The following is a 26,694-nucleotide window of genomic DNA, read 5'->3' as shown; positions in this document are numbered from 1 at the left end:
GAGGAGGAGGATAAAGAACGATCATTGTTGAGATGCATATTGGGGCAACAAAGAAACGAATGTGCCAACTCAGATTTAATTATTTATCTAAAACTCGTCATCTTCATTTACTTGGAGAAGAACAACCTAGATCAGCCAGGAATGACTATCTTAAGCGAATATTTAACATTTGAATTCTCAACAGAACTGATTATAATATCTACAGAGTTGAAAAAGTTTTTAAATATCCAACTTCAGCTGGTAATTGTTCAGACTACACCGGAAGGAAGCCTCAAAACAAGATCGCCTCCAAAAACACTGCAAAATTCAGTTGATAGTTGTGGTTAACAATATTGAAGAGAGTGACAAAATATAAGGAACACATCTGTATGGTTAACAATTTAGGATGATTTAAGAAGAGACACCTTTTGACATAGTAGTAGCAGAAGTCTGCCAGGATGAATGTTTGGACGATCTCTGCAAGAAGGACCATAGAAGGCCATAAACCATGGCCTAGTGCACTCAAAAGGTATCCACGACTGTCCATGACCTTCAATATAAGAAACCAACAAACAGGTCATAATAGAAGCAAACTTTTAGGAAAGAAAACTTCGACAACTTTTCTTTTTTTATTTTCAATCACTTACCCATATTGGTGAGGCCTTATACTATTTTTTAATGAATCCCGAAAACACAAACACATGCATCTCATATTATATTAAAAAAAATCTTGAAAAAAATAAATATATACTCAATTTTAAACGTACTAGACCAGGCAAAAACATTTGATTTAATGCCCTGACAGACGGTATTTCCAAAATTAAGATTCTAAAATAAAATTAATAACAACATTTTCTTATCACCTTTTAACACCTTTTTTTTTTTTTTTACCTCTGTTATGAGGAGTTTGACTAGAGCCCTTTTATGAAGAAACATTAAACTCTTGTTCTCTTTAAAGAGAAGTCCTCTTTGGAATCCTTCAAAACCTGAATTATTTTTAAAAAAAATTATATATATATATATATATATATATATATATATATATATATATATTGATTTCAACTGCACCAATATTGTACTTCACAACACACAAAAGTGTCTCTTTGAAGTGTCAAAATTACAATTTGCTATCTTTCCCTGTTTTAAGATTTACTACTCTGCAAATTTGCATATCAGTGGGAGACCTCCGTGAGATTGATGAGTAAGAGAAAATCAAATATAAGCTTTTAAGTCCACAGCAAAAAGTATCATTCGAAGATCATACCTGGAGTACCCAGTGTGCACAGCTGAGGAACCGAGCAATGCCCAATGCAAAGACATAATGAGCTGTAAATGTTTCAACAATCTGCATAACACATTGATTATTAAATATTTTTCAAAAAACTAGCCACTTAAGCATATAATATTGATGAGAAGGTATTTCAGAGAGTACCTTGGCATTTTGCATAACACGCAACTGGGGCAAAACTGACACGGCCTCCAAGTAAACACAAAAGGCCCAAGAGATTCGATTCACAAAATTGTGAGAAGTTGAAGGATGAATAAGAAGAGCGAGCACAGCACATGGTATCAACTACATGAAATTGCTATTAGTCAACAGCATATAACTCGGAATAGTCCACAAATGCAACATAATTAATGGCAAATAATCATTTGAACAATTTCACTATTTCAAAAGAAACATATCTTTACAATAGCAATGAAAAGGAATTACTATAGTTTCATGCAGCAAGTAAAAGAGCATGTGATCCTGCTAACATAAATGAAAAATAATTTCTCTACTTGTTTGACATTTAATGGTGCATCCTACAAAATCCTACACTAAGTGCATCTCATTCACTCACTTATTTGTCAATTCCAACAACACCCAGAGGATGACATGTTACAACCAAATGGAATACATTAACCATGGACACTATCAAGGCAACTAAACAAGAAAAAAAATCTGAGAGAACAAAGCTCCCTCTAGCCAAAAATTGAATTCTATCATCCTATGCCAACTTTCTTTTAAGATTGAAGAGCATATGAAAAATGGTGAAAATATAAAGTTAATGACTGCAAAGGAGAACTTTTTACAGTTATCAACATGTCCGATAAACTGAAAAATAATAATAGTGAGAAACAAAGTTGGGGTGTTAAGGTCAGCAATAAAATGACAGCAACACAAGCTGCCTGATCAATGAAATCTTGAAAAAGATGTGGATATAGGAAGTGTTTCTCTGGAGATCTATCCATTTTTAAATATCTCTGTAGTTCCTCCATTTAAATTGAATTTATACTTGAACTAAAGATATAGAATTTCTTGGGTTATCAAAAGATACATAGCTTGAAATGGTCAGGACCGCGTATCGAAAATGAGGAAAATGTTAAGTCCAGAAAAGGAAAAGTTGTTTTTCTGAACGACAGAAATCTAAGATGATAACATTGGGTAATTGTGAGGAAAAAAAAGTTGCGGAGTTAAGGTCAGCAATATTACGGCAGTAACAACCGCTGCCTAATCAATGAAAAAAACTTCATCAAATTCTCTATATAATAAAGAAGCCCAAAATGTACCACATAGTATATGGCAAAGTTATCCTTCTCCTCCATATAGCTAGACCGCAACTTAAACCGGATCATATAAATGACCCACAAAGTCGTGACCAATGTAGCTGTATCCAGCAACGTGTGTATGTCATATTCCATTACAAAACTACAGTAGAGACGGACTGCTAGAAAAATTGCTGTCAACTCCTGGGATTTAAGTGAGAGACCTGCCACATAATCAGTCAGGTACAAACGTAAAAACAACAGTAGATGGTATTAATAGAACAAAAGTATCTAAAAGACTCAGTAAGTTATCCAAGCTTAGCAGTACTTATGGATCAATGATCATAATCCCATTCCAATCTCTACAACATAACCCGTCATCGAGCCAATCCATTCTCACTCCACAACAGTACAAAAGTTAGTTGACAAGTAAATTACCCAGCTAACTCTTGTAAACAACCAGTAGTTGGTAGACAGCAAGTAGAAGAATTATGAAAACGATCTGTATATTATCACTTGATTGCCTGAGAACAATTACAGATACCCAAAAGGTAACCTTTAGGTTCTATCCATAGTAGCAAAACAGGTATGAATGGACGCGCTAACCTCTCCGCAATATGCGGGAATCTTGGCTCAGAACCATAATATGAGATGATTTTATACAAGAGACGATTTTATACAACTCTTCATATAACCTTAAATTTGAGGACAGGAAAAAGGACAAGTATTAAACCATTACGATAATTTGTTATACTGATTAAGCTTCTAGAGCGGGCAGTCCCCTAAACAACAGAACGCACTACGAAGCCAATTTGGCTCAGCCACTAGAAACGAGAACCCTTCTTAAGAGACAAGTTTACTCTTGTAGAATATTTGATTCAGTGTTTGACCGTTTCTCTTTCTTTATACTTATCATTTTATAAAACAAAAAATATATATATACATAAATAATGGAGCAGCTTGTCTAATGGGTAGTAAATCCGACCAGAAAAAAAGAAAATTCCAAACAACAATAGTTATTATAAACAGCACTTACAAGAAATCGAGAAACTAACCTGCGCAAGTGCGCTCCTTAATTAGCTTGTAGATCAAAACGCATATGCCCATGGCATGACATGCCTCTGCGGCGACAAAAAGGTTGTCGTGGTCGTGGACAACGAATCGAAGAAAGACGAGAGAAGCCATTCCGGCGATTACTGCCAAGAAGGCCTTCACCTTTGGAGGCTGGCGCTTCACCCATGTGGCAACTGCGTGGATCGGATTCTTCCCCGATCGAGCTGAACCCATCGATCCTTGCTTTCTCTTTCTCCAAGTGATCCACGGAACGGTCTTCGCAGCTCAAAAGGAGGAATCTCGAAGTAATTTTCGCTCAATTAAATACGGCGAGGGCTATTTCTATTGTTTTATTAGGGACGGAGAATTTAAGACTTTTCGTCTCCAGAAGTTCGGCTTCACAGCATCGCCGTCTCCTTCTTTGTTTTTCAGTGGAAAGCCAGGGAACACGACGAGTACGCAATTAAGAAATTAACGCTTCAAACGAAAAGACCGGACGATGACATTGGAGAAACAGCGCGGCACGGCCTGAACCGGTTTCTGAGTCGGGTCCACTGGCAGGAACGCCAGAAATCGGATGAGGGCCCTATTGGACAGAATCTTCTTCTTTAGATAGAATAATAAAGAGCAAGACAGTAAGGCAGTAAAGAGGTCTTTTGTACACTACTACTGTATATTCTAAACTCCTCAGATTTGCCAGAGCGTTCACACGAGCCAGACTTGGCGAAAAAGGCAAATCTCGCTGTCGGATGCGACTTATTCAGGAAGATCTCTCCTTCCCCCACGTGTACAGTCACGATCGTCTTACTGCCGTGGCAACTCGTGTAAATATTTTCTTCCGTTTTTTCCAACCCATAATTTTGGACTTGGAAGTTTGAAAAGTCAAGAGGAATAAAAAAACACACAGCCAATGAGTTAAAGGCACGTGTGAACAGCGCGATCAGACCCCCCCATCTCTGATACTCTGCGCCAACCTGTCCTCCCACCCCACCGCCCGCCTCTCATGTCAATCTCTTTTTAAATCTCAATAGACAAAAATAACCCTCCACGCTCCAACAGCCACAAGTGGGCCCCAGTATCAGATGCCACGAAGATTGATGGGTTCGAAAATGTCGTCACCAACAACACCGAGATTAAGAATGACTTCGAATGTCGACCATTTGCCCTAATTTTATGTTTTTTTCCTTTACGAGTACAAAAAGGAGAACACATGGATTTATGTTCGCCGACCTCCCCTCGTTTCTTTCCTCAATGTGGGCCTGTACGAATGGTGGGCTTCCTTTTGTCATTACAGTTGCTTTTGTTTGCGTACAACCGTACACTTACTGACCCCAGGAATTTACAAAACATGCCCCTCTTGATGAAGACACACGAAATACGAGAAGAGAGTCCGTACACTGTTGTGAGATTATTTTGAAGTTTTTAAATTTTAACCGCTATGAAACAATCCAATAATCGTCGCTCCAATTACCAATGTCTTGGGCCTTTATGAAGCAAGGGCCCATTTTCACTTTTTTCTCTAAATATTTGTTCCTCATGAATTACTGAATTACCCTTCCTTTGAAATTCGAGCTAACCGTCCACCATGGCCTGGTTGGTGGTGCTGCCGGTGCAAACTTCAAGGAGTCATGCTTGTCTTGACAGCGATACATACGAGAGCGAAAAAGTAGGAGCGCGCAGCGGAGACAGGCCGTGGTAAGTTCAACCATCCGTCTTCACTCTTCTGAGAGGGCTTTTTAGTCAAAAAGGGTCTGAGTATCATCCTCTATAGGGTGTGAACTGCACTCCTTCCATCTTCTTACCCAAGGGAGCGAGTATGTCTTACCAATTGAGGAACATACAGCAGCAACAGATTCCTTATTTATTTAGACATTAAAGATTAGGGTGTAAAGAAGCGAACAAAACCAGCCTTAGTACCAGGAGGTGGGTAGTGGGAACCCATGAAGAGACGAATCTCGATTATCGTGGGAACGCCGAGCTCATCCAAAAGAGGAAGAAATAATAATTAGGCAGAAGATGGGGCGGGGAAGAATAAAAAAGATAAAATTTCAAAACCCAGACAAAACAAGAAGAACAAGAAACAGTTCTTAGAGGTTGTCTTTTTAAGATTTTTTAAGTTGTCTTCCCTTTTCCCTTCTCATACAAACAAAGAATTCTCACTACTACACAAACAAATTCCTCTCTATACAAGCTCTGGACTGTCCCCACTGTTTGGTCCTTTGGACCGACAAACAAATAAGCTTAATCAAACTCCCCAGACTAAAAGAAAGAAGAGAAAAGAACGAAAAAAAAAAAAAAGGAAATCCGAGGAGAAGAACAGAAATTAGAGAAGGAAAGGACGATTCCGATTGAGAGGATTATGTTGGGGCACTCTCTCAAATCTCAACTCTGTTTTTTTTCTTTTTTCTTTGTCTTTTTCTCTCTCTGTCTAATCTGCAGCGCAAAAGGAAAATCACAACACTCCTACTAGCTAAAGCTAAGAATGAGCAGTCAAAAAGAGAGAAAAAATAAATAAACATTCATCTTATGAATCTCTATTCAGCTAAGTGGGTCGACGAAATCAAAGAAGTCGCCGGTACCGTCTACTGTGAACTGGTTTGATGATCTTCACTGTCGTCACTTTGCTGAGGGTGGGCGTGAACCGTCTGGTGATGGTCCAATGGCTGCTGCTGCTGCTCGGAATTCATACTTAAACCGCTGCCGCCGCGGTTATAGACGTTCAATGCTGCCAACATCCCGAGATTTGTTTCGGAGATTCCCAGCCCCAGATGTTGAGAAGCCCCGCCGGCTGCCGCGGGTTGCTGAACCAGCATCGATCCTAAGGGTAAGGCGCCGACGGTGTTAATCCTTGGCATGAAATGGAGGGGCGACTGGAGGGTGGCACTTGCAGGTTGTATCGACGTTCTGTACTGTCCGGCGGCGGGGAATGTCCAGATGGACGGCTCGGATGGTCCTGCTCCGGTGGCTACAGCCGGGGCATTGGATCCCGCTGTGACGGGCAGCATCCAGAAGGCTCCACCGCCGCTAGTTGGTGCTGGGGCCGCTGCCAACGCCCACATGGCAGCCGCGGGCATTACATTAGATGGTCGGATGAGGCCCATCTGCTCTTGCTGCCTTTGCTGCTGATGTACTGGGACAGAGGAGGTTCTCATGGCTTTCGAAGCCGAAGCAGAAGAAGAAGCGTCGCGGTTTTGCTGCGCCGCGGGAGGATTATCATCTTTGAATAAGTCGTCCCTGAACCGTTTCCTTAAATAGTTGTCGGCGGAATCCGATCCTCCGCCGGCATGAATTCCATCGTCCGACGATAGAAGCAACTGAGGATGGTTAAGATGGTGCTGCTGGCTCCCTCCTTGCTGAAACCCTAACATGGTTGGCTGCGGTAAACTAGAATCCTGTCCTCCACCCATAATCCTCCGATCTCCCTCGTCATACTCGTGAGCGTGGGGGACGAGCGCCAGCGCTCCGTGGAACGAGTGCGGCGCCGATTTGGAAGGAGGGGCGGAGATGGTCGACCCGCTGCTTCGAAGAGAAACATTAAGAGTAGAGAAATTGGCAGGTATTGTGCCCGTACCGGTGGCGGCTATGATGGCCGGCTCCGCCTGCTGCAAGAGCCACTCAATCGTCTCTCCGTCGGATTTGTGTCCCAATTCCCTCGTCAACTGAAACACCCTCGCGGCGCAAGTGGCCGGCATGCGAATCCGACGGCCGCGGCCGTCGACTTTAGTGTGGCGGTCCTTGGAGGAGCGCTTGGCGACTGCAAGCTTCTTGGAAGGATCGGAGGAATCGGATCGGGATGAGGGGGCCGCATCGGTTTTGGTGGAGATGGCAAGCGAGGCGTCCACAGGAGGGGAGGCGGAGGGCTTGATGGAACCCATGAAGTGGCCAGCAGCTCCGTCTCGAGGCTGGACAGTCTTGGCGGCGCCTGCGGCAAGCTGAGAAGAAGCCGAAGGGTCCGAATTGGCACCGGGTTGGCTCGTCGAACTGTTATTATTACTACCGTTGGCGTTGTTGGATAAGATTGCTGCTCCTCTCCCTTGCTCCGCCGATTCCATATCCCCCTTGCAACCAAAAAAGAAGAAGAAAAAAACAGAAGCAAAACCGATGTCGGTCAGGCCTCTCCCTTCCTCGTTCAGCCTCCCTCTCGTCACCCCATCCTCGATTTCGCGTTCGCACGTGCGGCGGAGCGAAAGGCAGGAACCGCGAAACAGAGGGAGACGGCCAAAGAGAGATTTGTGAAAGAGTTCGTGGTGGGGGCTCTGTGCGGCAGTGTAGCTGCGTTAGGGTTTTCAGTCCTATACGAACGGACCCTGGGGTAGGGCTGAAAACCCAATCCTCCCTGGCTTTCTCTCTCTCTCTCTTCCAACTCTGGAAAAAAAAAAGCAGCGGCAGGAGCCCACTCGTGGGGCCTTGGAAGGAATGTTAAATGGACATTTTGGCCAGGAAAACCAATTTGAACCCCCCTCCCTCCTTCCCTCTCGATAACGATGATCACCGTAATGCCCCCAAGTCTAACCTATTTGGACTTCTTTCACGCTCCAGAGACCAGGGTCAGAATCCAGATCGGACTTTACTTTCCCTCTTTTAACCATTTCCGGACACGCAGACTCTCCCCACCCCCAGCGTCTTTTACTCTTTAACCAAGTAGCAGCAGGGCGTGGTGGATTGTTCGAGTGCTTACTGCGTGGGCGCTGAACCGCTAGTAATGTGGGAATTGCAGAGGGACAGCTCAATCCCAACACTCCAATATAAAAATAATAGGTAAAATAATAATAATAATAATTCTACACTCATCGGCCAGTCAACTCCACCTAGCCCCACTTTCTGTTTTATCACTAGAAAATTATGAAATCCTCTCCCTTCTCACACCTTTATCCCTTTCTAAAATAATGAAATCCCCAAAGGGTACTCGGCTTTTACTCACTCCACATTATTGCTCCTGAATACATTTAAATAGCTTCTCCTCGCCTCAAAGGACATGTCTATCTAATAGACTAACAAACAAAGGTGAATTTGGGATTACCGCCTCCTTCCTCTGTTGACTCTTAAATCTTCAATTCCGCCTGCGCGGCCACTCTTTCTTCTTTTCTTTTCTTTCGACGATACGGTGGGGCCCGTCTCGCTGGAGAGCATATTTCCGCCAAAGCTTGTGGGATCATTTAAACTGGGAATTCTCCTTTCAGATATGCTTTTTAGTAACGTTTCCAGCTCGACAGACACGTTCCCACTTCTCGTGCCATGATCGTGGCAGTGCATCTTACGAGTTGTTTGATGCGTTTAGGCTCGTTTGGTTTTTAAATACATAAAGTGAAGCTTGATTGGTGAACGCAGACACCGATGACAGAAGGAAGCATGGCTGTGCTTCGAGAGTTCCAAATAGGGTGAAAGGCCACATGATCTGCAACAGACGAGGCTATTCTAGTTTCCATAGAAATTTCTGAGAAATCGCAAAATAAGGCGAGCAGAAGCAAACCGGTAGCAGTCGCCGCTCGCGGTCGATTGGCCAGCACCGATCCCTTTGATCGCCGCTCAGGTGCTATTGACAAACTTCATCGCCTGTCTTCATTCGTGTCATGTTTCGGGTCATCGTAACCAGATCTAGGGAATTATTATCAGGTCGCCATGGGCCTCACGGAATGTTCTTTTGAGTCGAAACACGGATGCACATGGTCGCGTTAATGCCCGTTCTCTCACCCTAATTAACTGCGCTGCTACAAATATTCCGCGCGGACGAGACAATCGTCGGGTCGGTTCCCTGCATTCGGACCCGAAATATTATAAACTGATCCAAACTGGCGAAACCGAGACTCACGTGTACTCTTTTCACGTTTCAGACTTTCAGTCTTCTCTCTCCGTCTCGGACTCCGCCCGAAGAAACCGACCGCAGACTTTTACAGAGCGCAGGCGCCATTAACAAAAGCTACAAACAAGTAAAAGAAAGGAACATTACAGCAGTAAGTGAAGCCAGTAACAGGTAACTCATGTTTATTGCTGCACTCCTGTTTCCGTGTCAAATCGCTGAAGCCAACATAATTAATGTTCATCCGTCACTTCTCGATTTGTTCCCATCTCCGTTTTTGGATTCCTGATAACGACCCTTCGACATCGCCTCTTTCCGCCATTATCATAAACAAATCGGTTTGAAAACCAGTACGAGGACGATTCTTTAACTAAAAAATATTCCCTTTTTTTTTTTTTTTTCTTTTCCATTTTAACTAGAACAGTGCAAGACTGAGATCGGAGAAGGTGAAAAAAAACTCCAGACAAGAAAGTAAATTTTCCAGGAAAGTACTCTGAGCGACTAGACATCGACATGGAAATAAGGAGAAGGAAACAGAGTAAATGCGTGAGTGAAAGACGGAAAGAGAAGGGAAATAGTGACGTCAAAGGTACACACAGGTTGAGGTAATGATTATTGGTGTAAACATCCGCACATGCGGGTCACGCTGCTCCTGCAGTACTACGGATTGTGGTATAAAGGGATCTCAGCGCGGGAACTTGGATTCGCTTTTCCTCCTTTTGCTTAGTTTTCGTGGCTTGTCCTTTTTCCGGGAAATTGGAACTTGGATTCGCTATTCCTCCGTTTGCTTAGTTTTCGTGGCTTGTCCTTTTTCCGGGAAATTGAATTTGAATTTGGTCGGACTGACCGGACCAAAGGGAAATTATCGCGGGTACTTGGTACGTCGACGCGTTTGGTGAACCGGACCTGGGTAAATAATTGAAATACGATAATTTGAGTCAAAATCCTTGGTCTCTAATCAAACTGACTAGTTTATGATGTTAATGAACTATTGAGATGATCTTCGTAATCTTAAGCTACACATAAACCCAATACTTTGTATGAACGTTACACCAACTTACGATTTTAGAGGGTTGTTACAAAATTTTCCTAACTGATTAGTATTTGTTTAATCCTTATTTAATAGTCTCACGTGTATTAAAGACTATTGAGAGTTGTACGTGTTGCAAGCAAGGGTACGTGTGGCATTTTATGGCATAAATGTCTCGTATTGGGTTGTATTAATTGATATGTATTATGCATCAAACTGTAATGTCTTGTTTTAAATAAAAAATAATATAAATTCTTTTAATTTTTTTTAGAATAATAATAATTAAATTCTTATTTTTTATTTTATTTTCCATAAGGTTCCAGACATACCCTAGAGAAATCTAGTAAACAATCAAAACACCAAACTGAGCTTTTACCCAATAATACCCATTGGCCATTGGCTAGGCCAGCCAAAGGCTAGGTTACAACCCCCTACCATGAGTCGAGGGTTGCTCACCCTCCCTTTCTTTTGCTTGTCAACAAGGAATGAGATTCCCTGAAATTCTTATTAAAATAAAAAAATATAAAAAATCCCTGAATTTATGACGTGGTCTTTGCACGAGTAAGCAATTGATGACGTGGTGGCTATTTCATTTTTAATTATTTCCCTTTAGTGCCGGCATAGCGTTTCAGCACCCGCTACAAAACCGATGAAATTGCGAGGTCGGAGAGGCCGGCCGCGAAGACGTGCTCGCTGGGTTTAATCTTCCCTGACAAGCTTTCATACTGTTTTGTAGTATTAAAGGAACCATTCTGCTACTCTCTCCTTCCAAAATATGGAGGTGGGAGAATGCTCAGGGGCGAAGGAAGGGGACGTCTGGGCAAAGCTCGGTAAGTTTCTCTTCTTCAAGCGAAGTAATTTTCGTATCACGTTAGCCTGCATTAGTTTTCTTGTTGTAAATTTCACAGGAAAATAAAGTTTCATTTTTGTCTTTGGTGGATATCGGACACGGAGCATGCTTAGTTTTTTATGATGGTTCTGTTGTTTAAAAAGTGATATTGCACGTTGGTTACCAGGTGCCAGATATGAGCCTAGTGATTGTTTTAGTTACTTAAAAAGACTGGAACTTGGTAACTGAAATTAATGAGCTTCAATACGTGGGCTGAATTTTCAATGTAGTGGGGTGACAATGTTTCTAGCAGCAGAGTGTGGAAGTAGAGGGAAACACTGTCAGGCCAAACTTTGGCAAGGGTCTAGAGTTAAGTAGTGGAGTACTGGACATTGATTAGTTGATACCATGCTGTCAGTGATTTAATTGAGTCCATGCATCAGATGCCTTTTCTCCTTGAGCTATTCTGTTGTCCGTGGGACGACAAATCTGGGTTGTCTGTTATTCTCCTTAGGTTTCTCAAAACCCACCTGCTCGCCTGAACTTCCTTGAAGGTTCTTTTGAACTTTTACGTGCATCTAGGATGTTAGAATATGTTTGAGAAATCTGTACAACAGCTTTATTGAGTGTTAAAGATTCTTCCTCTATTAAATAGCTCTACAGAGACTTGAACCCAAGACCTCACACTGGAAAACCCCCCATTTAATCATTGAGCCAAAAGCCCCAATCACTTCTTCCTCATAGAGTGTGCATATAGAACATAATTTTTTTCCTGAATTACCATTTATCTTAGATAGTTTCATATAATGTTAAGACTTCAGATCATTTCATGGGTTAATAAGACATCTTGATTAGAAGATGACTGTGTTTCTTGCAGTGCCACTGGATTCCAACTACTCAGATGTCGAGATCAGGTTTAATGAGGTGGTAGTATGCTCTGAGACTGCATGCTCGTCAAGTGAAATGCAAAGTTGGTGCATAATCAGGAGTGCTGACCTAATTTCAGCTACCATTCACAATACAAGGTTCTTTCTTCACTTTCTTTTGTTTAATTCGGTTTTAACTCTATGTAGCTGACTGGAGAAGTTCATCAGGCCTCCATCTGTTCATTGAAATCATTTGTAGTGAAAGTACAGATTCTTGGAGGCAGATCTTTTCCCTCTCTGGATTACACAAAACTAGGATAATAAAAAACCAGACCATGAAAAAAGTTACTTGTGCAAGTGGACTTTCAGCACCCCAAACTAGTGAAAGATGGAATGGTCTGAGGGTTTGATGTGAAGTGCGCAATAAATACGACATAAATTCATGAGGACCTGCTGTTTTTAAGTGACAGTCAAATGTAAATGCTATGAAAGTAAAGTCTTGACACATCCATGGTATGTTTTTAAGCTGGTTTTGGTTCCAATTATTTGAATGACCTTCAGTTAAACCTCTAAAGAATTCCAAGACATCAAGAAAAAAATTCGTAGCTTTCAGGAGTTTTTTTTTTTTTTAATTTCTTGTTTCCTTTCAAATTTATAAAATGCCGCATACAGGTGACTGGGTATTTGGGTGTGTTCGTAACCAATATTGGAACAAGGAAAACAGTAACGTGGAATATGGGCACAATAATGAGTAACTTTTTACAGGTTGCTTCCCCTTGGATGTGCTTTGAATAATAAATTGTATTTTGCAACCTATTACATATGCAAATGAAAGGTAATCCGGATCACTTTCAATTTAATATGTGAACTAACTTCAAGGGGACAGAAACTATCCTCATTGAGAGACTGTGTTGTTTCTTTTGTTTTTTTTAATAACAATTGTGTTGTTTTTTGACAAATGAAAGTTTTCGTTGAACATTTCACCAGTTCTAAGAAAAGAAAAGTGAAATCTATTTCAGAGTTTCACAATTGAAACTTTTGAATTATAGTGTTTTTTCCTCAAACACTTTTGTTTTGGAAATGGCATAATTTTTAAAACTTTCTATTTTACATGTGGAATCCCTTGATTGTGCCAAAAGCTTTGAAGATTTCTACATTTCCTCAATTTCTGGTGAAGTGTTGGAGAGTTTACATTTTCTTCTGGTTTTAAAAAAATGTCTTTGTTTAAAAACGAAGTTCACAATCATGCCAATTTTCAGGTTAGAAAACAAATAAGCATCAGGTGGTAATAGCCTTTTATTAAAGCTTTGCTTTTAGATTAAGAAATCAATTTTTGGTATCTTTTTTTAATTTTGAGGCATTGATGCATTAAACGCTCTACACATGAATTCAAGACAAGAAGTGGTGGGGAGTTTTCATGAAAGAGAGCACATCAGTTGATAACATTAATTTATAGAGATTGACTATTAGCATTATTTCAGTAAATAAATATGTAACAGTGGAACTTTTGATATTTTAATTCATTTAAAAGAAACAAAAGGAAGTATTATTATATTTCTGGACCACAGGATAAATAAGAACCATTCAGAAGCCGTGACTACATGGCAAAAAGTGGCAGCACTTGCCTTTGTAAAGGCCCAACTTTAATTTTGATAAAAAAGTTAAGGGTAGATAAACTTGCTGTTTTTCTGTTCTCCACTGATCTGAAGCACAAACTTCATTTTTTGGATGTTGATTTTACATGCACACTGCACGCCATACCCCCTGGTGAGACTTGAACACAGGAGCTCTCTTCCCATGTGGCCATTGAGCCAAAGGCCTAATTCTTTGACGTGCAAATTTGGTCTTTAGATGTTCTTTACTTCATGCTTAGATCATTCTCCTTCCCTCTTGTATCTGTTTTCTTTCCAACGAAACCTCTCGTACTAAAAAGAAACAAGCAAGGAGCCTGCTTGATGGACGTGAGAGTAAAAACCCAGTTGATTTTCCTGCCAAATTTGTCTACTATGAATTTTTCAAAAAAATTGCCTATAAAAATAATTTCCTAAAGGCATATCCATTATAATTTAAAATTTATTTCAGAGAATAATTTTTGGAGTTGTAAAATTTGATTTTGAACACCTTTTTTTTGTTTGTTTTGTTTTGGAAAGTTGATTACACTCGCAAACATCCTCCTACACCTGGTGAGACTTGAAGTGAAAGCCTCACACTAGAAACCCCACCATGTGACCATTGAACCAAAGGTCCAAGTCCATGGAGAAAACTGTTGAGGAGAGTCTCTTCTCATCTGGTAGGGCTGTAAACGGACCGGATTAGGATCAGATATCGTAATTTCGGATCCAGACCATTTGTATATATCCGGATATCTGAAATCCGAATATTCAATGAAATACCCAAAGTCTAATATCGGAATCAGAACTGTCGCATAATATCCAGATTTGAAAACCTGTAAAAAATTGAAATAAAAATGAGGAAAATGACTAAAAAATATGACTAAATCTTAAACAGAAATAAAGTGAAATTATGAAATAAAAAATAAATAAAATAACAGAAATAAAACCAAAGGTCTACCAAATGGTACAAGACAGCCTGGCCTCCATATCTGATAGGCAGCCTGACCTTTGGATCTGATCTCCCTCCCCCCTGCCTCTATCCTGGCATCAGTGCAGTAGAGGGAGAAAGAGAGAGATATGTTGCCAAATGGAGAAGAGAGTGAGAACAGAAAAAAAGGAAAAGTAAAAAGAGTTGAAACAGGAAGAAGGGAGAGTGTTTTTTGAAAGCTGAAAAGAGTTGAAAAGAGGGAGGTAAAGGCTGAAAAGATGGCTCTGAACATTCTTGGCCAAAAATCAGTGTTTTTTAAAATTCTGAATCCAGATATTTACCAGATCCGGATACCTTATTCTGGTTCCAATTCAGAACTAAATCGGATACCTTATCAAATATCCGATCAAGTTCCAGCAGATCCATAGCTCTGTTTCTATAGAAAGTTTTGGATTTGAATTCAGATTGGATCTTGTTAGAATCCGCATCTGTCTACCCCCATATCATCTAGAGTCGTTTAACCAAGAGATAGGTACTAAGAAGGAGGTTCATGTCAAAATTTTAGATAGGAAAACTCAGTTATGTGTAGTAATTGCTTCAGTGGTTCTGTATTTTGTTGTATTTACATAAAAAAAAGGACACTGGAATGGAGCTAGTAACTGAAAATGGATGTGTTATTTGTGTTAAGCATGTCATGGTTTAAAAATTTGGGTTTAAATATCTTGAATAGCTGATGCTTTTGGATTTAGATTTAATACGGGCTGACCAGAGGCCAATTGCTCTTGCTAATTTGAAGAAACTTGGCTGTCGATAACTACTTCAAAAAGCTTCTCCAGATGTCCTTTTTTTTCTTCTTTTTCTTTGAGAAAGGCGAAATTTCATTAAAGACAAAGCCTAGCCTTATATACAATGAGTGATTATAGGGCAACCACTTGCTTGGCAAGGGGGTCAGCCACTGAGTTGGCCGACTGCGGTACATGAAACCAAGAAACATCAATACAAGAGGAGTGATCTAAAATCTCATAAAAAAATCTACCAATGCCCCCAAGGAGGATAGAAGCAGTTGAGCACCAGCCAATCACAACCTTTGAGTCCCCCTCTACCCAAAGATGCCCACTAAGCCTCTCAATGAAAATGAGGAGTCCATGCCAAGCACCATCAGCTCAGCAGTGGTCAAATCGACACAACCGAGGGGCTAGAGTAAGAACAAGAATGACTTCCTCGTGGTTCCTAAACACCCCCCCAACCCCACTATATCAGGCACTCCGAGGTATTCCAATCAAAGTTCACCTCGTTAATCCCAAGAGGAGGAGAGAACTATTCTGCCATAGGCACTGGTCTGGAAAATTACATTTGGGCAATGAGGCACTAGTTACATGGAGGGAGGAGCCCTGAAAACTCTCAAATTCTCTTCTGGTACTCACCAAGCAGCAATGGAACTCGTAATTCTGCATCTTACCTCATCCACTGTAGACCCCAATTGCTGAAACAACGGCTACCAAGGCCAGGGAGCCTAGTCCCGTTACCAAGATGACAAAGGTGGATGAAGCTATTGGGAATGCAGAGTGCTAGTCCAATTTTGCTGAAAAAGTGAGACCAAATTCTCCATGCAAAAGGGCAGTGAATAAGGATGTGATCCACGCATGCCTTCATATTCCCACAGAGGCTGCAGTATCCATTGTGAACATCATTTCCACTTTTCCTGAGAATATCAGTAGTCCTGAGAATCTTACCCAACATCTCATTCTAAATGAAGAAGCAAATTTTGGGGATCTGAGAGCTTCCAGCTGACGGCTGCAGCATGTGCTGAGGAAGTCTGCCACCCTTAAGCTTCACATATGCAGGGGAAACAGTAAACTTGCCACTATTCTCATAGGTCCAAATGGGCTTGTCCTCAGAATTATCCTGTGATGTACCTTGAAAAGTATGAATAAGATGACAAACCTCATCATCCTTGCCATCCCTCAGACCTCTTCTGATATGAAAGTCCCATTCTGAACCGTTGGCCACCATCCTGCTTGAAATAGCAACCGAGACTGCCTGGTCGACAGCCAAGTTGTAGAGCAGGGGGAAGATAGCCTTGGGGGAAGATATCCTTGAGGGAAGCACTTCCAACCCATCAGTCCCCTCCGAAAATTTTGTTGGATCTCCCATTCCTCACATAGAGTTTAATGGCCTTGGCGAAAACAACCTGCAAGGGAGAGAGGGAAACCCATATGGAGATGATCCTGTTTGATATTGTTTACTATTAGTTAATTGATGTGAGCAAAAGATGTGTCTCCCTATGTAATGCTTTTGTAACATAAGTCTCCCTAGGTAAATAGTTTAACTCCCAAATTCCAAAAATCATTCGTATAACTAGTAACCTCAGTTTAGATATTTAATTTATTAATTATTATTTGTGATGCATGATGTCCCTTTAGGGCTGACAATTTTATCCAATTACCTCTTCTACTACTTCAGCTATGTGCTTATAAATGGATATAAACTGCACATATTCGTTTATACAGGTAAATGGACCAGATATGGTAAAGGTCATTTTGTACTCTGTCAGTATATGATACATGATTTAATTTTAAAAATGCTTAACGAAAATTGACTTAAAGTACATGTTTAAGTCATTTTTATTTATTTTTAAAGTTTGAACATTATATTTCAGATTTTATATAAGTGTTTTAATGTATAATTTGTTTCTTTAACATTTTGCTTGCCATTTACCTCTGTCTACCTGTTTATTTGTAGGTAATTGGTTAAATAAATAGGAACACCTGTTGCCCACTCTAAGCCTAACATGTAGAGTAGGTTTTGTGTAATTGGAATGAGTTACAGAATAGTTCTTACCATTTCTGATTACTACCTGTTGGCTGCTTTTGTCTCTCTTACTTTGGGTCACATATAAGTGGCTAAGTTATCTCTTTTCTGAGATAGTTTTTCATATTCATATTCGTGTGATTCAAATGAAGATCTTGACATTTATATCTGTTTAACTCTACTGAAATAGTTCAAGTGCACTTCTTGTGGACGAAGTGGTTCTTCGGGAAGAAGAATCTGCTGTCATCAAGTGCGGAAGCATAATTATTGCAGGGCCAGATAGAAAAGGTTAGTCACTGGTTTTTCCAATGAAATAACCAAAATCTCAATATTAACAAGGTTTTGATTATCGAATAATTTAGATAAGAGTTATCTTTTATCATCTATGGTGGGGGATCACTATTTTTTTTCAATTTAAATGGGCACTAACCATATAAATTAATTTTCATATGTCGAAGTACATTACTGGCAATTTAGTTTATATATGCCACAGGGTTTCATAGTAACTTACACAATACTTTTCAAGATATATATGAGGAGTAAAAGAATGCTCAATGGAGTGCTAGAGTGAGACCTTCTCTCTATTGTGAATTATTTTTACATGAAACTAACTAAAAAGATTTTTATTTTTTTCAAAAGTTACAAAATTTTGTTAAGAGAAAGGAAAGGTTATGAATAACATGATACAACCAGAAGCCAAGCTCCAAAGGGCGAAAACAAATTGATACAACAGGAAAGAAGAAAGAGAAACTAAGCTGGTGTGGCTTCCAGCTGCCTCACATCAAGTTGTTGTTGGGGAACACCATCTTGAGCAAGACCATCAACAATTTAATTGTTATAAGTTAAGTATTTTTATATGCTGAGGATAGAATCATCAAACTCAAGACGAGGCCATTCAAGTTGCATCTTTGCCTGAATGATCCAGCACTGATCAAAGTCATCAGCTTTGCAACACTGTTGAGAAAAATATGTTGCTGATGTCGGTTTAATATTTTTTTTGCAATTGGATTTGTTTTCTTTTACATCATTCGTTCCATCATGGTGTAATTTCTCTGCACATATTTCACTGTAAATGCTATCTGTTGCTCTGTTATCCAGCAAAAAAAGAAAAAGAAAAATCTGTTGGTTTTGTGAGGAATAGTGCTTTAATGCCTGATTGAATTGATTTGGAAGAGCAGCTAGTTAGGTCCAATCAGTTCAACCAGGTTGAACTTTTTGGTAACTGATACTATTTTATGTATAGAGATTAAGACATTTGGACATTTTATAAATGTTATCTTGTTGTTGTTCACAGTTGAAGGTTGACTGGGTTAAACTGGCTGAATTTTTAAACCGTGCACTTTAGGACCCCATCTTATTTTTACAAGAGTCAACCTGGTGAATGTTTGGGCTCTAGTTCAATTTCATTCAACCAGCTGGTTTGTTCTGCTTTCTAAAACAGTCATTGGAGAATCTTAGCCCCTCAATCATGAGCATGAACAATGAAGATGACAAATTATTCTTCATATCCACAGGGTTCGTAAATTATTGTTTCGAAGTAATACCAACAGAAAAAAACAGCAGGAGCCTTTTAAAGGTGAGTTCTACTACATGCGGACATATTTACTTTTCTTTGGCCTCTGCTTGTATTGACTTGGTGATGTTGGTAGCAACACTGATTCTGTTTTGTTTGGATTAGATACCATTAAACGTTGAGCACGCAAAATGCAGCATCTGCTTAAATGTCTGGCATGATGTTGTAACTCTTGCCCCTTGCCTCCACAACTTCTGGTATGTATGCTTTCTGATCTGTAGGTCTACCTCCTACAGAAAGAAGAATTTGTCGATTAAGTGGTGTATATTTATTCTAATGCATCTACACTATATTGCTTTACATAGTAATGGATGCTTTTCAGAGTGGCTAAGACAGTCACAAGAGAAAAAACAAAATGTTCTCTGCCCTCAATGCCGAACTGTTCTCCATTCTGTTGGAAGAAACCATTTTCTGCGAAACGTTGAGGAGGTAACAGCTTTTCATTTTCTCAAGGAAAATATTTTCAGGTGTTTCTCCATTTTTTCTCTGTATTTGTTGCACTAGGGAGCAGCTCATATGTTCTGCACAAGTTCCACTTACTGTGATCTTTATTATATGCTAGGGTATATTGCAGGCTGCACCTGCACTGAAACGTTGTGTTGAAGAATTTGCAGTTTTAGATGGCTATGCATCTATCAAATCTCATCTTGTGAGTAAAGTTCTCTCTTAGTAGTGGAGGAGGACTTGCTGAGGAGGCACGAAATTATTTTGTTGGATTGAGTGTTTTTATGTAAAAAATCTAAATAGAATTCAGACTTTTTGTCTTTGACCACTTACTAAGTACCAAACCAAAATAAAGTGGATGAGAATAACTCCTTTTTTTTATATTAGTCCATCAGTTTGAAGATTTTATTGTAAAAAAAATTAGTATGGAGATGTTTAATGGACAAAGATTAGCATATTGGTGTGTTTGTCAATGAAAAGCGATGCTTAATTGAATTGGTTCAAAGATCTATAAAGTTACTTCTTTAACCCAAATGGCACTGGGAAATTGTGCTATATAGCTAACTTGTGGTTAATAAAATTCTATAATTTTTTGTTTCTTAATGAAGAAATTCGATCATATTCACTATCTCAATCTGGTTGTATTTGCATCTGATTTTCTTTACACTTTGAAAACTGTTTCTAGGTTATCGCTGCAGGCAATGGCATGATAAAGAATTAGTGCTCAGTATTTTACTTTTGAATCTGCTACTTTATTCATTCCTTTTGCATCTTTCTGTGATTATCCTCAGGTCATTAGCAGTGCTGGAAGGAACCATACAAGGAAAAGGCCATTGTCACCTCCAAGTTCTGAAACCTATGAAGTGGAGCTTCCATGCCGCCAATGTGGTAATCATTGTTAAAGATTTCACTTTGTGTAGATTGTTTTTCAAACTCATTTGTCAACTTGTTCCTTTGATTGCTTGAGGTTTAGTGTGTTATTTTAAATGCTCTTACGTCATATCAAATTCTCAAATTTTTGAGATTGTTTCATACTAGAACTAGAGGCATGGCATTGAATTTATTTAGCTTAAGTTCAAGCTGTTCCTGAGAGATCAGGTCAGCTGGGATAGTACCCTTCCCCAAACATGACACTTGAATTGTTTGAAAGCATAAAAATTTGCAGTGTATAGGGAGCTGCTGTGAAACATATTGTATATACTAGTTGAATTGCTGGTTTTGCCCATCTGGATTGCATTACCTCCTTGCTGCAGTTACCGTCCTCTTTAAATATTGCCATTTGTCTGAAAAGGCTCATACTCATTCTTCTTTTATTGTTGACTGAAAGCTTATGAGACAAAAAGAAAAAGAAAGTTGGATAACAGGAGAAGGAAAATGATCTAAGTTAGAGAAATAAACAATTTTTTGACCAACTTCATTGAATACTCTATTGAGGTCCAATTTTACCATAAACTGAGTCCAGCTTGATGTATAAATGCAATCCATTGATGTTTGCAAAGAAGGAGATGTGAGAGAGAAAGACGAAGAAAATTTTGAGAGAGAAGAGGAAGAAGAAGCAACCAAGGCCGCATTGGAGTTCATGCCAAAAAGCATGAGTTCCCCCCTTTTATTAATCACTTTAAGTGATAATTACAAGAAACGATAAAAATACCCTCAGCTACAAAAACTCCTATAATTCATGTAATACAATCTGATTTGAATGAAACTTGAAACATAAGAGTTTAAAGAAATTATCTATCTAACAGAACTATGCTAAGATAAATCAGTTTATGGGAAATAACCAAAATACCTTTGAACTGCTATTTTAACAATGTTAATTCAAGCTTGTGTCTATTATTACTTTCCTTTAATGAAACCTGCATGGGTAAGATGAAATATATGCTGCTTATTTATCTACTGTGATTCAAAATTGTGCTAAATTGGGAAGACATATTCTTTTCATGCTTGAAATTTGCTATTTTTCATTTGTGCTGGAATTAAAGCTTCTTTAAGTTCATAGAGGGCAGTGATTTACCTCATTTGAATTTTATCGCTGCTCAACGACTTGTTGATACACAAGATATGTACTTCTGCTCCTTTTTTTTAAAAAAAAAAAGAAAACTGACTTAGAAACTCTCAGCAGAAGCTGATATTGGTGGATTTAGATGCAACCAGACTACTGTTCACCTACAATGTCACACATGTGGTGGAATGATGCCATCTAGACCTGGTATCACTATTCCTCAACACTGTAAGTGATAAAGATGGTCTTTTGGTAATTACTTAAATTATTTTGATTTTTGTGTTACCTGTATTTTAGATGAAGCTACAAACAGACACACATGTTGGTTTGTACATGCTGACTTGTGGGTAGAAAACATCAAGAGTTTATTCTGAACTTCTGATAGCAGACAATTTGTTGGATTATCAATATCAGTTGTGTGAGTTTCACAATTTATATGCAGAGATTTCAAGCATTATCCACTTCAATCCAATACTATCTCATACAGTTGCACCATTGCTTAGTGCCAGTTGTACCCTGACATGCAATTCATGCAAAATTCTGTGCTGTGCATCTGCAATTATGGGTCCCTGATACTAAATTGCTTATTTTAAAAGAACTCCACATTAATACATATTTTATAGAAGGAAAAATATTAAATTTCTTGCCCTTAAAACTAAAAGAGAGGGAATAACTGTTAATACATATTTCTGTTTATGCAGGTTCAGGATGCGACAGAGTGTTCTGTGCGGCTTACTGGAGGGCACTTTCTATTGGTCCAAGTGGTTCCAATGGAGTTTGTGTTTGGAATACGTTTAGACCTGTACAGGCTCTTCTAGCTTTGCTATAAAGTGTTTTATGTCTTCTATAATTTGCTTAAAAACATTTCGAAGTAGTGATGTCCCATTAATTTTTGAAAATTTTCAACAACTAATTTCTGAGATAAGATTCATTTTATCTCCAGATATATCTAAATCCCCTAACTAAGAGCATTTGTTTTATCTATCAATCCCAGTTATTTGGAAGTTTCTGAACCTCATCATACAAAGGGTTTACAAAAATAGGCAGACGGTGCTTCACAATAGGTTTTAATACAACTGCAAGGCTTGCTTCTTTATATTATTTTGCCCACATGATTCTTATTCATCTTTGCATGATAGGATTTCCTTAAAATTACATTTGTGTTTTAATCTAATATAATGGCCTTGGTCTTTTGGCAGATTCAAGAACGCACAATCCATAGAATTCCTGATTCTGCCCACCAAAATAACAGCTATGAGCAAGATGTATGAATTTTTCTATGTTTTTATGTCCACAGATATACATTTAACTAATGTGCCTCTCCTTTTGACTTGTTCCCCAGATCACAAACAGGTGTATTCAGAAGACTGGAAAAACTTTGCAGGAAGTCATTTCAGATTGGTTTATGAAATTTGTTAACCAAGAAATCGGTAAATTCTCCATTATATTAGGAAAACTTATTTGTGAAGGAGCATTAGGGAGAGATGATTGAGCACACTTTCTAGACAATGATTGATGCCAGACTTCAGTTAGTGGGCAAGTTTAGCATCATGTGGCCGTTGATGCTGAAAATTATGTGAGCACACTTTCTAATGGTGCACGTGGATCCATTGGAGCCACATTAAATAAATTCAAGAATAAAATTTGAATTTTTATCTCATTTTCCGAGGTGGGATTCCGTACTACGTAGCAGCCACTGATCATGTCAATTTCTTCAAGCTGACCTTTATTCTGTTATCTTTTTTCAATTTTCAACTACTCAACATTCCCACTGCTTAAGAAAAATGTTGTTATTCTTCAAATAAGAAAAACCATTCACAATTGGAGATACTCTTGGTAAATTACCCATTCTGTCCTTGCATTCTGTGGCTGTAGTGTGAGGCTAGTTGTGTGAGAGTAAGTTTCGTTATTGTGGAAAATAATCTTACACTGGTTATGGGTTTGGGTGATCTTGGGCCTACTAGTTTGGAAATGCTCCCTAACCTTAACTAGTCAATTTAGGATGGGCACAATGCCATTTTAACAGCCCTTTCATTCTTCATTTTCCTCCAAGACCTTTTCTTTGAAAAAGCTAGCTATTTGTTGCCACATAGATAACAAATTTTCCTCCAAGACCTCCTAAGCTATTTGCCCCACATTCCAAGAGCTACTATTGTATTTGCAGTAAGTTTCCATTTCTGTCAGAATTAATACTATCAAATGCCCTGTATGCTTTGCACCTTGAACTAAAGAGAGTTAGGGAGAAATGGAGCTACAAGATGTCTTACCTTAAGAGTGATTTTTGTATGATTGGTAAAACAGAGAAAAAAGACAAATGGGGTTTGCTCAGGTAAAACATATTGTGAAGTTGGGTCCAAAGCCCATCCCAAAATGACTAGCCAACTTAGGAAACCTTTTTCCCAACTAATAAACTCAAGATCTTTGTACTCACTAATTCATGTAGGTCTATTCTTTAACACTCCCCCTCACGTGTAGGCCCTCTTTTGTGACTCTACAAGTGGATAATTTAGGTATAGGTCCTCCTTTGTGGCTCTACAAGTGGATAATTTTAGGTGTATGCCCTCTTTTGTGTCTCTACAAGTGGACAATTTAAGTGTAGGCCTATTTTGTGGCTCTACAAGTGGATAGTTTAGGTGTAGACCCACGTATGAGTACTTGCTCTGATACCATGTGAAATTGGGTCTAAGGCCCATCCCAATATGACTAGCCTACTAAAGAAATCTCTTTCCCAACTAATAAATTCAAGATCTTTGTACTCGCTAATCCATGTGGGTCTATTCTTTAACACATTATTATGAAGCCATGTTGCTTTTGTATCATTGGGATAAGGTACAGATAAGGGTTTGATAGTGATCACTACCATTAGATGTGCTTGCCATTGCTTTTTTGTAATTTACTTACGACAAGGAAATGAGGTGGCTTCCGTATTATATGAGAACTCATCTGTTTTTGGATGTAGAGTCAAATAGAGAACAATGTTTTTTTATATTAGGACCCCTTCGGACTTTCTTTTTTCTTTTATCTTTTTCTTTGAAAGCAGGTATTTCTAATAAATTATTTATCCCAGTGAAATTTCTTAATTCGTTGTCATAACCAATGCTTCAGAGTAAATAGAGCATACTTACAGGTTGAAATGCAGTCTCCAAATCATCTTTATTCATTCTTTTATTTTTACAGATCAAAGAAGGTTGCCACTTAATCATGCAGAGGCAATATCTTCTCAGACTCACTTGTGCAAGTAAACCATGGTTTCCTTTTTATGGTCGCCTCTCTTTGTGTAAATTTTTTTAATTGAGTTTGATTGATGGCCTCTTCATCTTACAGTAGCAGTAACAACACCTAAGTTGATGGTCTGCTGTTTCTATTTAAAGTGTTGTTTTATTGAGATAAACGATGCACGATAATTTGAAAATAAGGCTTAAAAAGATTAATGAAATGATTCTGGTACTAGCTGAAACTTCTTTTTCTTTTTTCAGAAAAATGAAAAGGAAGAATTCTTCAAGGTCCCCCCAGAGAGGAAGTACAAATAAAAAATAGAAAGGTAAAAGAGGAAAAAATAATGAGAGAGAACACCAAAGCGGGAGGGCTGGCCTGACAACATGGTGTTGGATGGTATCCCCTTCCCTAGCCAACACATCTGTACCATAAGCACACCTAGGTGTTGAAGCAAAGTAATGCAAGTATCCTCCAACTGATCAAAATATGTCTGGGGAGTTCTTGCTCCTATTGGCCCAATTTATGGCAATGGAATAATCTCCTTTTGCATTGAGAGGGGAAGAGAGGCGGTTGGGACAGAGTTGTAAGGCATGGAGGGTTCTCAACTCAGCCACTGCATCACACTGATCGAAGGGAACGGAATAAACAAGTAATACCTGCAGTATCCCTGATGATGCCTCCCTCCCTCTAGGGCCTGGATTTCCCCAAGAGTTGTGTTAAAGTTTAACTTCCATTGACCCTCTAAAGGAGGAACCCATTCAGAAAGGGTGGGGTTCGTGTGGTGAACATGATTGATGATTTTTTCCAGTTTTCCAGAATGAGAGGGCTTTTTCATTAACTCCCTTGATGGATCTTTGTTTACCCTCAAAGGTTTCCCTGTTCTCTTTTTTTTTTTTTTTTTCCAGATGGTCCAAATGATTTCAGCATGCTTGCTTAATTACGACACCTTGTCTCACTTCTATTTTGTTTGGTGATGATTCCCATCAGTGAGAAATCAGTTTGTGTTCTTGCATTTGCACTTTATCCTAATATAAAGATACTACAGACATCCATTGTGTCCTTGTTTATCCAATTTAGTTTATGGTGTTTAAGTAGAGACTGCTGATATACTATATCTTCTTTCGCTTGAACACAGTGATTGCTATGAGAAGTTGATTGACTACCTACTTTATTGGTTTCGAATCTCAATACCAAAATATGTAAGTATCACAATTTTTATTTTTAGTAGAAATTTGAATTGTCTCGGGACTGGGTTCTGGTTCTATGTATTTATTGCTTAAATTCTGTGCTATTCGTGTTCATTTTTTTTATTAAGTTACTTTTTATTTGTTAAAAAATCATGTTGCGTTTTTATGGCTTGACCATTTTATTTATGTAAAACTCGAGTCCAGTGAGAAAGAAAAGTAGTTTTCTCTATTAGAAAGTTGATCAGTCCACAAAATTACAAAACTTGACTATGTTCCGGTGTTTGGTTAGGTTTTTCCTAGCCTAGCCAACATATGCCGTCTGCATGTGACACACACACACATGCAAAGAGATATGGGATACATACATAAATTCTCTTGCCCACATACAGAGGCAGACAAGCAGTGATATTTGGCAATGTCATTCAGTTTACTATTGAGCAGAATTTGAATAGACAAATACCTTTTTCCTAACATGTAAATCAATATTGATAGCAGTTTTTGTGGTTTTTCCTGTTTAGCTCCTTCCACCTGAAGCAGCCAGAAGGGATGATTGCTGGTATGGATATGCATGCCGCACGCAACTTCACAACCATGAACATGCTCGGAAAAGAAATCATGTTTGTCGACCAACAAGAGGCATCGATAATAGCCTATAATTTCTCTTCTGTACAGTGACTTTACGGTTACGGTTTCTGTGTTCTTTTCCTTGTGTAGTGAACTTGAACTGTGGACTACTAGTTGGTAATTGTCAATCAAATGACAGCGCCATTTTGCCTTTTCTTTCCCCTTCAGACTAGTCAGATGAGATGAGATTCTTAATTCTGCTATCACTTATAG

General features: G+C 39.0%; 3 protein-coding genes across 4 annotated transcripts; 1 reads left to right on the top strand and 2 right to left on the bottom strand.

The window, feature by feature from the left end:
* Positions 1–60: 60 nt before the first annotated feature.
* On the bottom strand, positions 61–4,011 carry LOC137955795 (uncharacterized). Its single transcript, XM_068802917.1, has 6 exons — positions 3,564–4,011; positions 2,533–2,732; positions 1,412–1,552; positions 1,244–1,324; positions 405–529; positions 61–297 (listed from the first exon to the last, which is right to left on the bottom strand). Exons 1-6 carry the CDS (start codon positions 3,793–3,795, stop codon positions 249–251), a joined length of 828 nt encoding a protein of 275 aa, XP_068659018.1. The 5' UTR covers positions 3,796–4,011; the 3' UTR covers positions 61–248.
* Positions 4,012–5,884: 1,873 nt separating this feature from the next.
* LOC137955914 (transcription factor TCP8-like) lies at positions 5,885–7,843 on the bottom strand. Its single transcript, XM_068803136.1, has one exon. The coding sequence runs from the start codon at positions 7,611–7,613 to the stop codon at positions 6,144–6,146; it is 1,470 nt and encodes a 489-aa protein (XP_068659237.1). The 5' UTR covers positions 7,614–7,843; the 3' UTR covers positions 5,885–6,143.
* A 3,199-nt stretch (positions 7,844–11,042) lies between these two features.
* Positions 11,043–26,641, top strand: LOC137956150 (uncharacterized). 2 transcript variants are annotated; one of them, XM_068803510.1, is made up of 15 exons: positions 11,043–11,218; positions 12,095–12,242; positions 17,626–17,723; positions 18,950–19,011; positions 19,114–19,205; positions 19,314–19,437; positions 19,583–19,657; positions 20,244–20,340; positions 21,575–21,682; positions 22,156–22,256; positions 22,654–22,719; positions 22,797–22,884; positions 24,632–24,692; positions 25,806–25,869; positions 26,376–26,641. In XM_068803510.1, the coding sequence occupies exons 1-15, from the start codon at positions 11,164–11,166 to the stop codon at positions 26,511–26,513; spliced, it is 1,377 nt and encodes a 458-aa protein (XP_068659611.1). In that variant the 5' UTR covers positions 11,043–11,163; the 3' UTR covers positions 26,514–26,641. The 2 variants fall into 2 exon arrangements, with proteins under 2 accessions (XP_068659611.1, XP_068659610.1); XM_068803509.1 differs by having other exon boundaries at positions 19,571–19,657.
* Positions 26,642–26,694: the final 53 nt, after the last annotated feature.

This window comes from Aristolochia californica, unplaced genomic scaffold (genome assembly GCF_029961685.1).
Source record: "Aristolochia californica isolate CCGP_79_NKW_82.1479 unplaced genomic scaffold, dmAriCali1.0.hap1 SCAF_2, whole genome shotgun sequence".
NCBI classification, from domain to species: Eukaryota; Viridiplantae; Streptophyta; class Magnoliopsida; order Piperales; family Aristolochiaceae; genus Aristolochia; species Aristolochia californica.
This window is presented reverse-complemented; position numbering and strand designations above follow the sequence as displayed.

Bases quoted from the DNA above. Each gene is read 5' to 3' on its own strand.
- LOC137955795 (XM_068802917.1), bottom strand. From the start codon at position 3,795: ATGGGTTCAGCTCGATCGGGGAAGAATCCGATCCACGCAGTTGCCACA. The intron at 1,325-1,411 runs GTACTCTCTGAA...TGTGTTATGCAG, and splicing joins GTGTTATGCAAAATGCCAAG to ATTGTTGAAACATTTACAGC. The intron at 298-404 runs GTGTCTCTTCTT...TGAATTTTGCAG, and splicing joins TGCTACTACTATGTCAAAAG to TGTTTTTGGAGGCGATCTTG.
- LOC137956150 (XM_068803509.1), top strand. From the start codon at position 11,164: ATGGAGGTGGGAGAATGCTCAGGGGCGAAGGAAGGGGACGTCTGGGCA. The intron at 11,219-12,094 runs GTAAGTTTCTCT...TGTTTCTTGCAG, and splicing joins GGACGTCTGGGCAAAGCTCG to TGCCACTGGATTCCAACTAC. The intron at 19,206-19,313 runs GTATGTATGCTT...TGCTTTACATAG, and splicing joins CCTTGCCTCCACAACTTCTG to TAATGGATGCTTTTCAGAGT.
- LOC137955914 (XM_068803136.1), bottom strand. From the start codon at position 7,613: ATGGAATCGGCGGAGCAAGGGAGAGGAGCAGCAATCTTATCCAACAAC.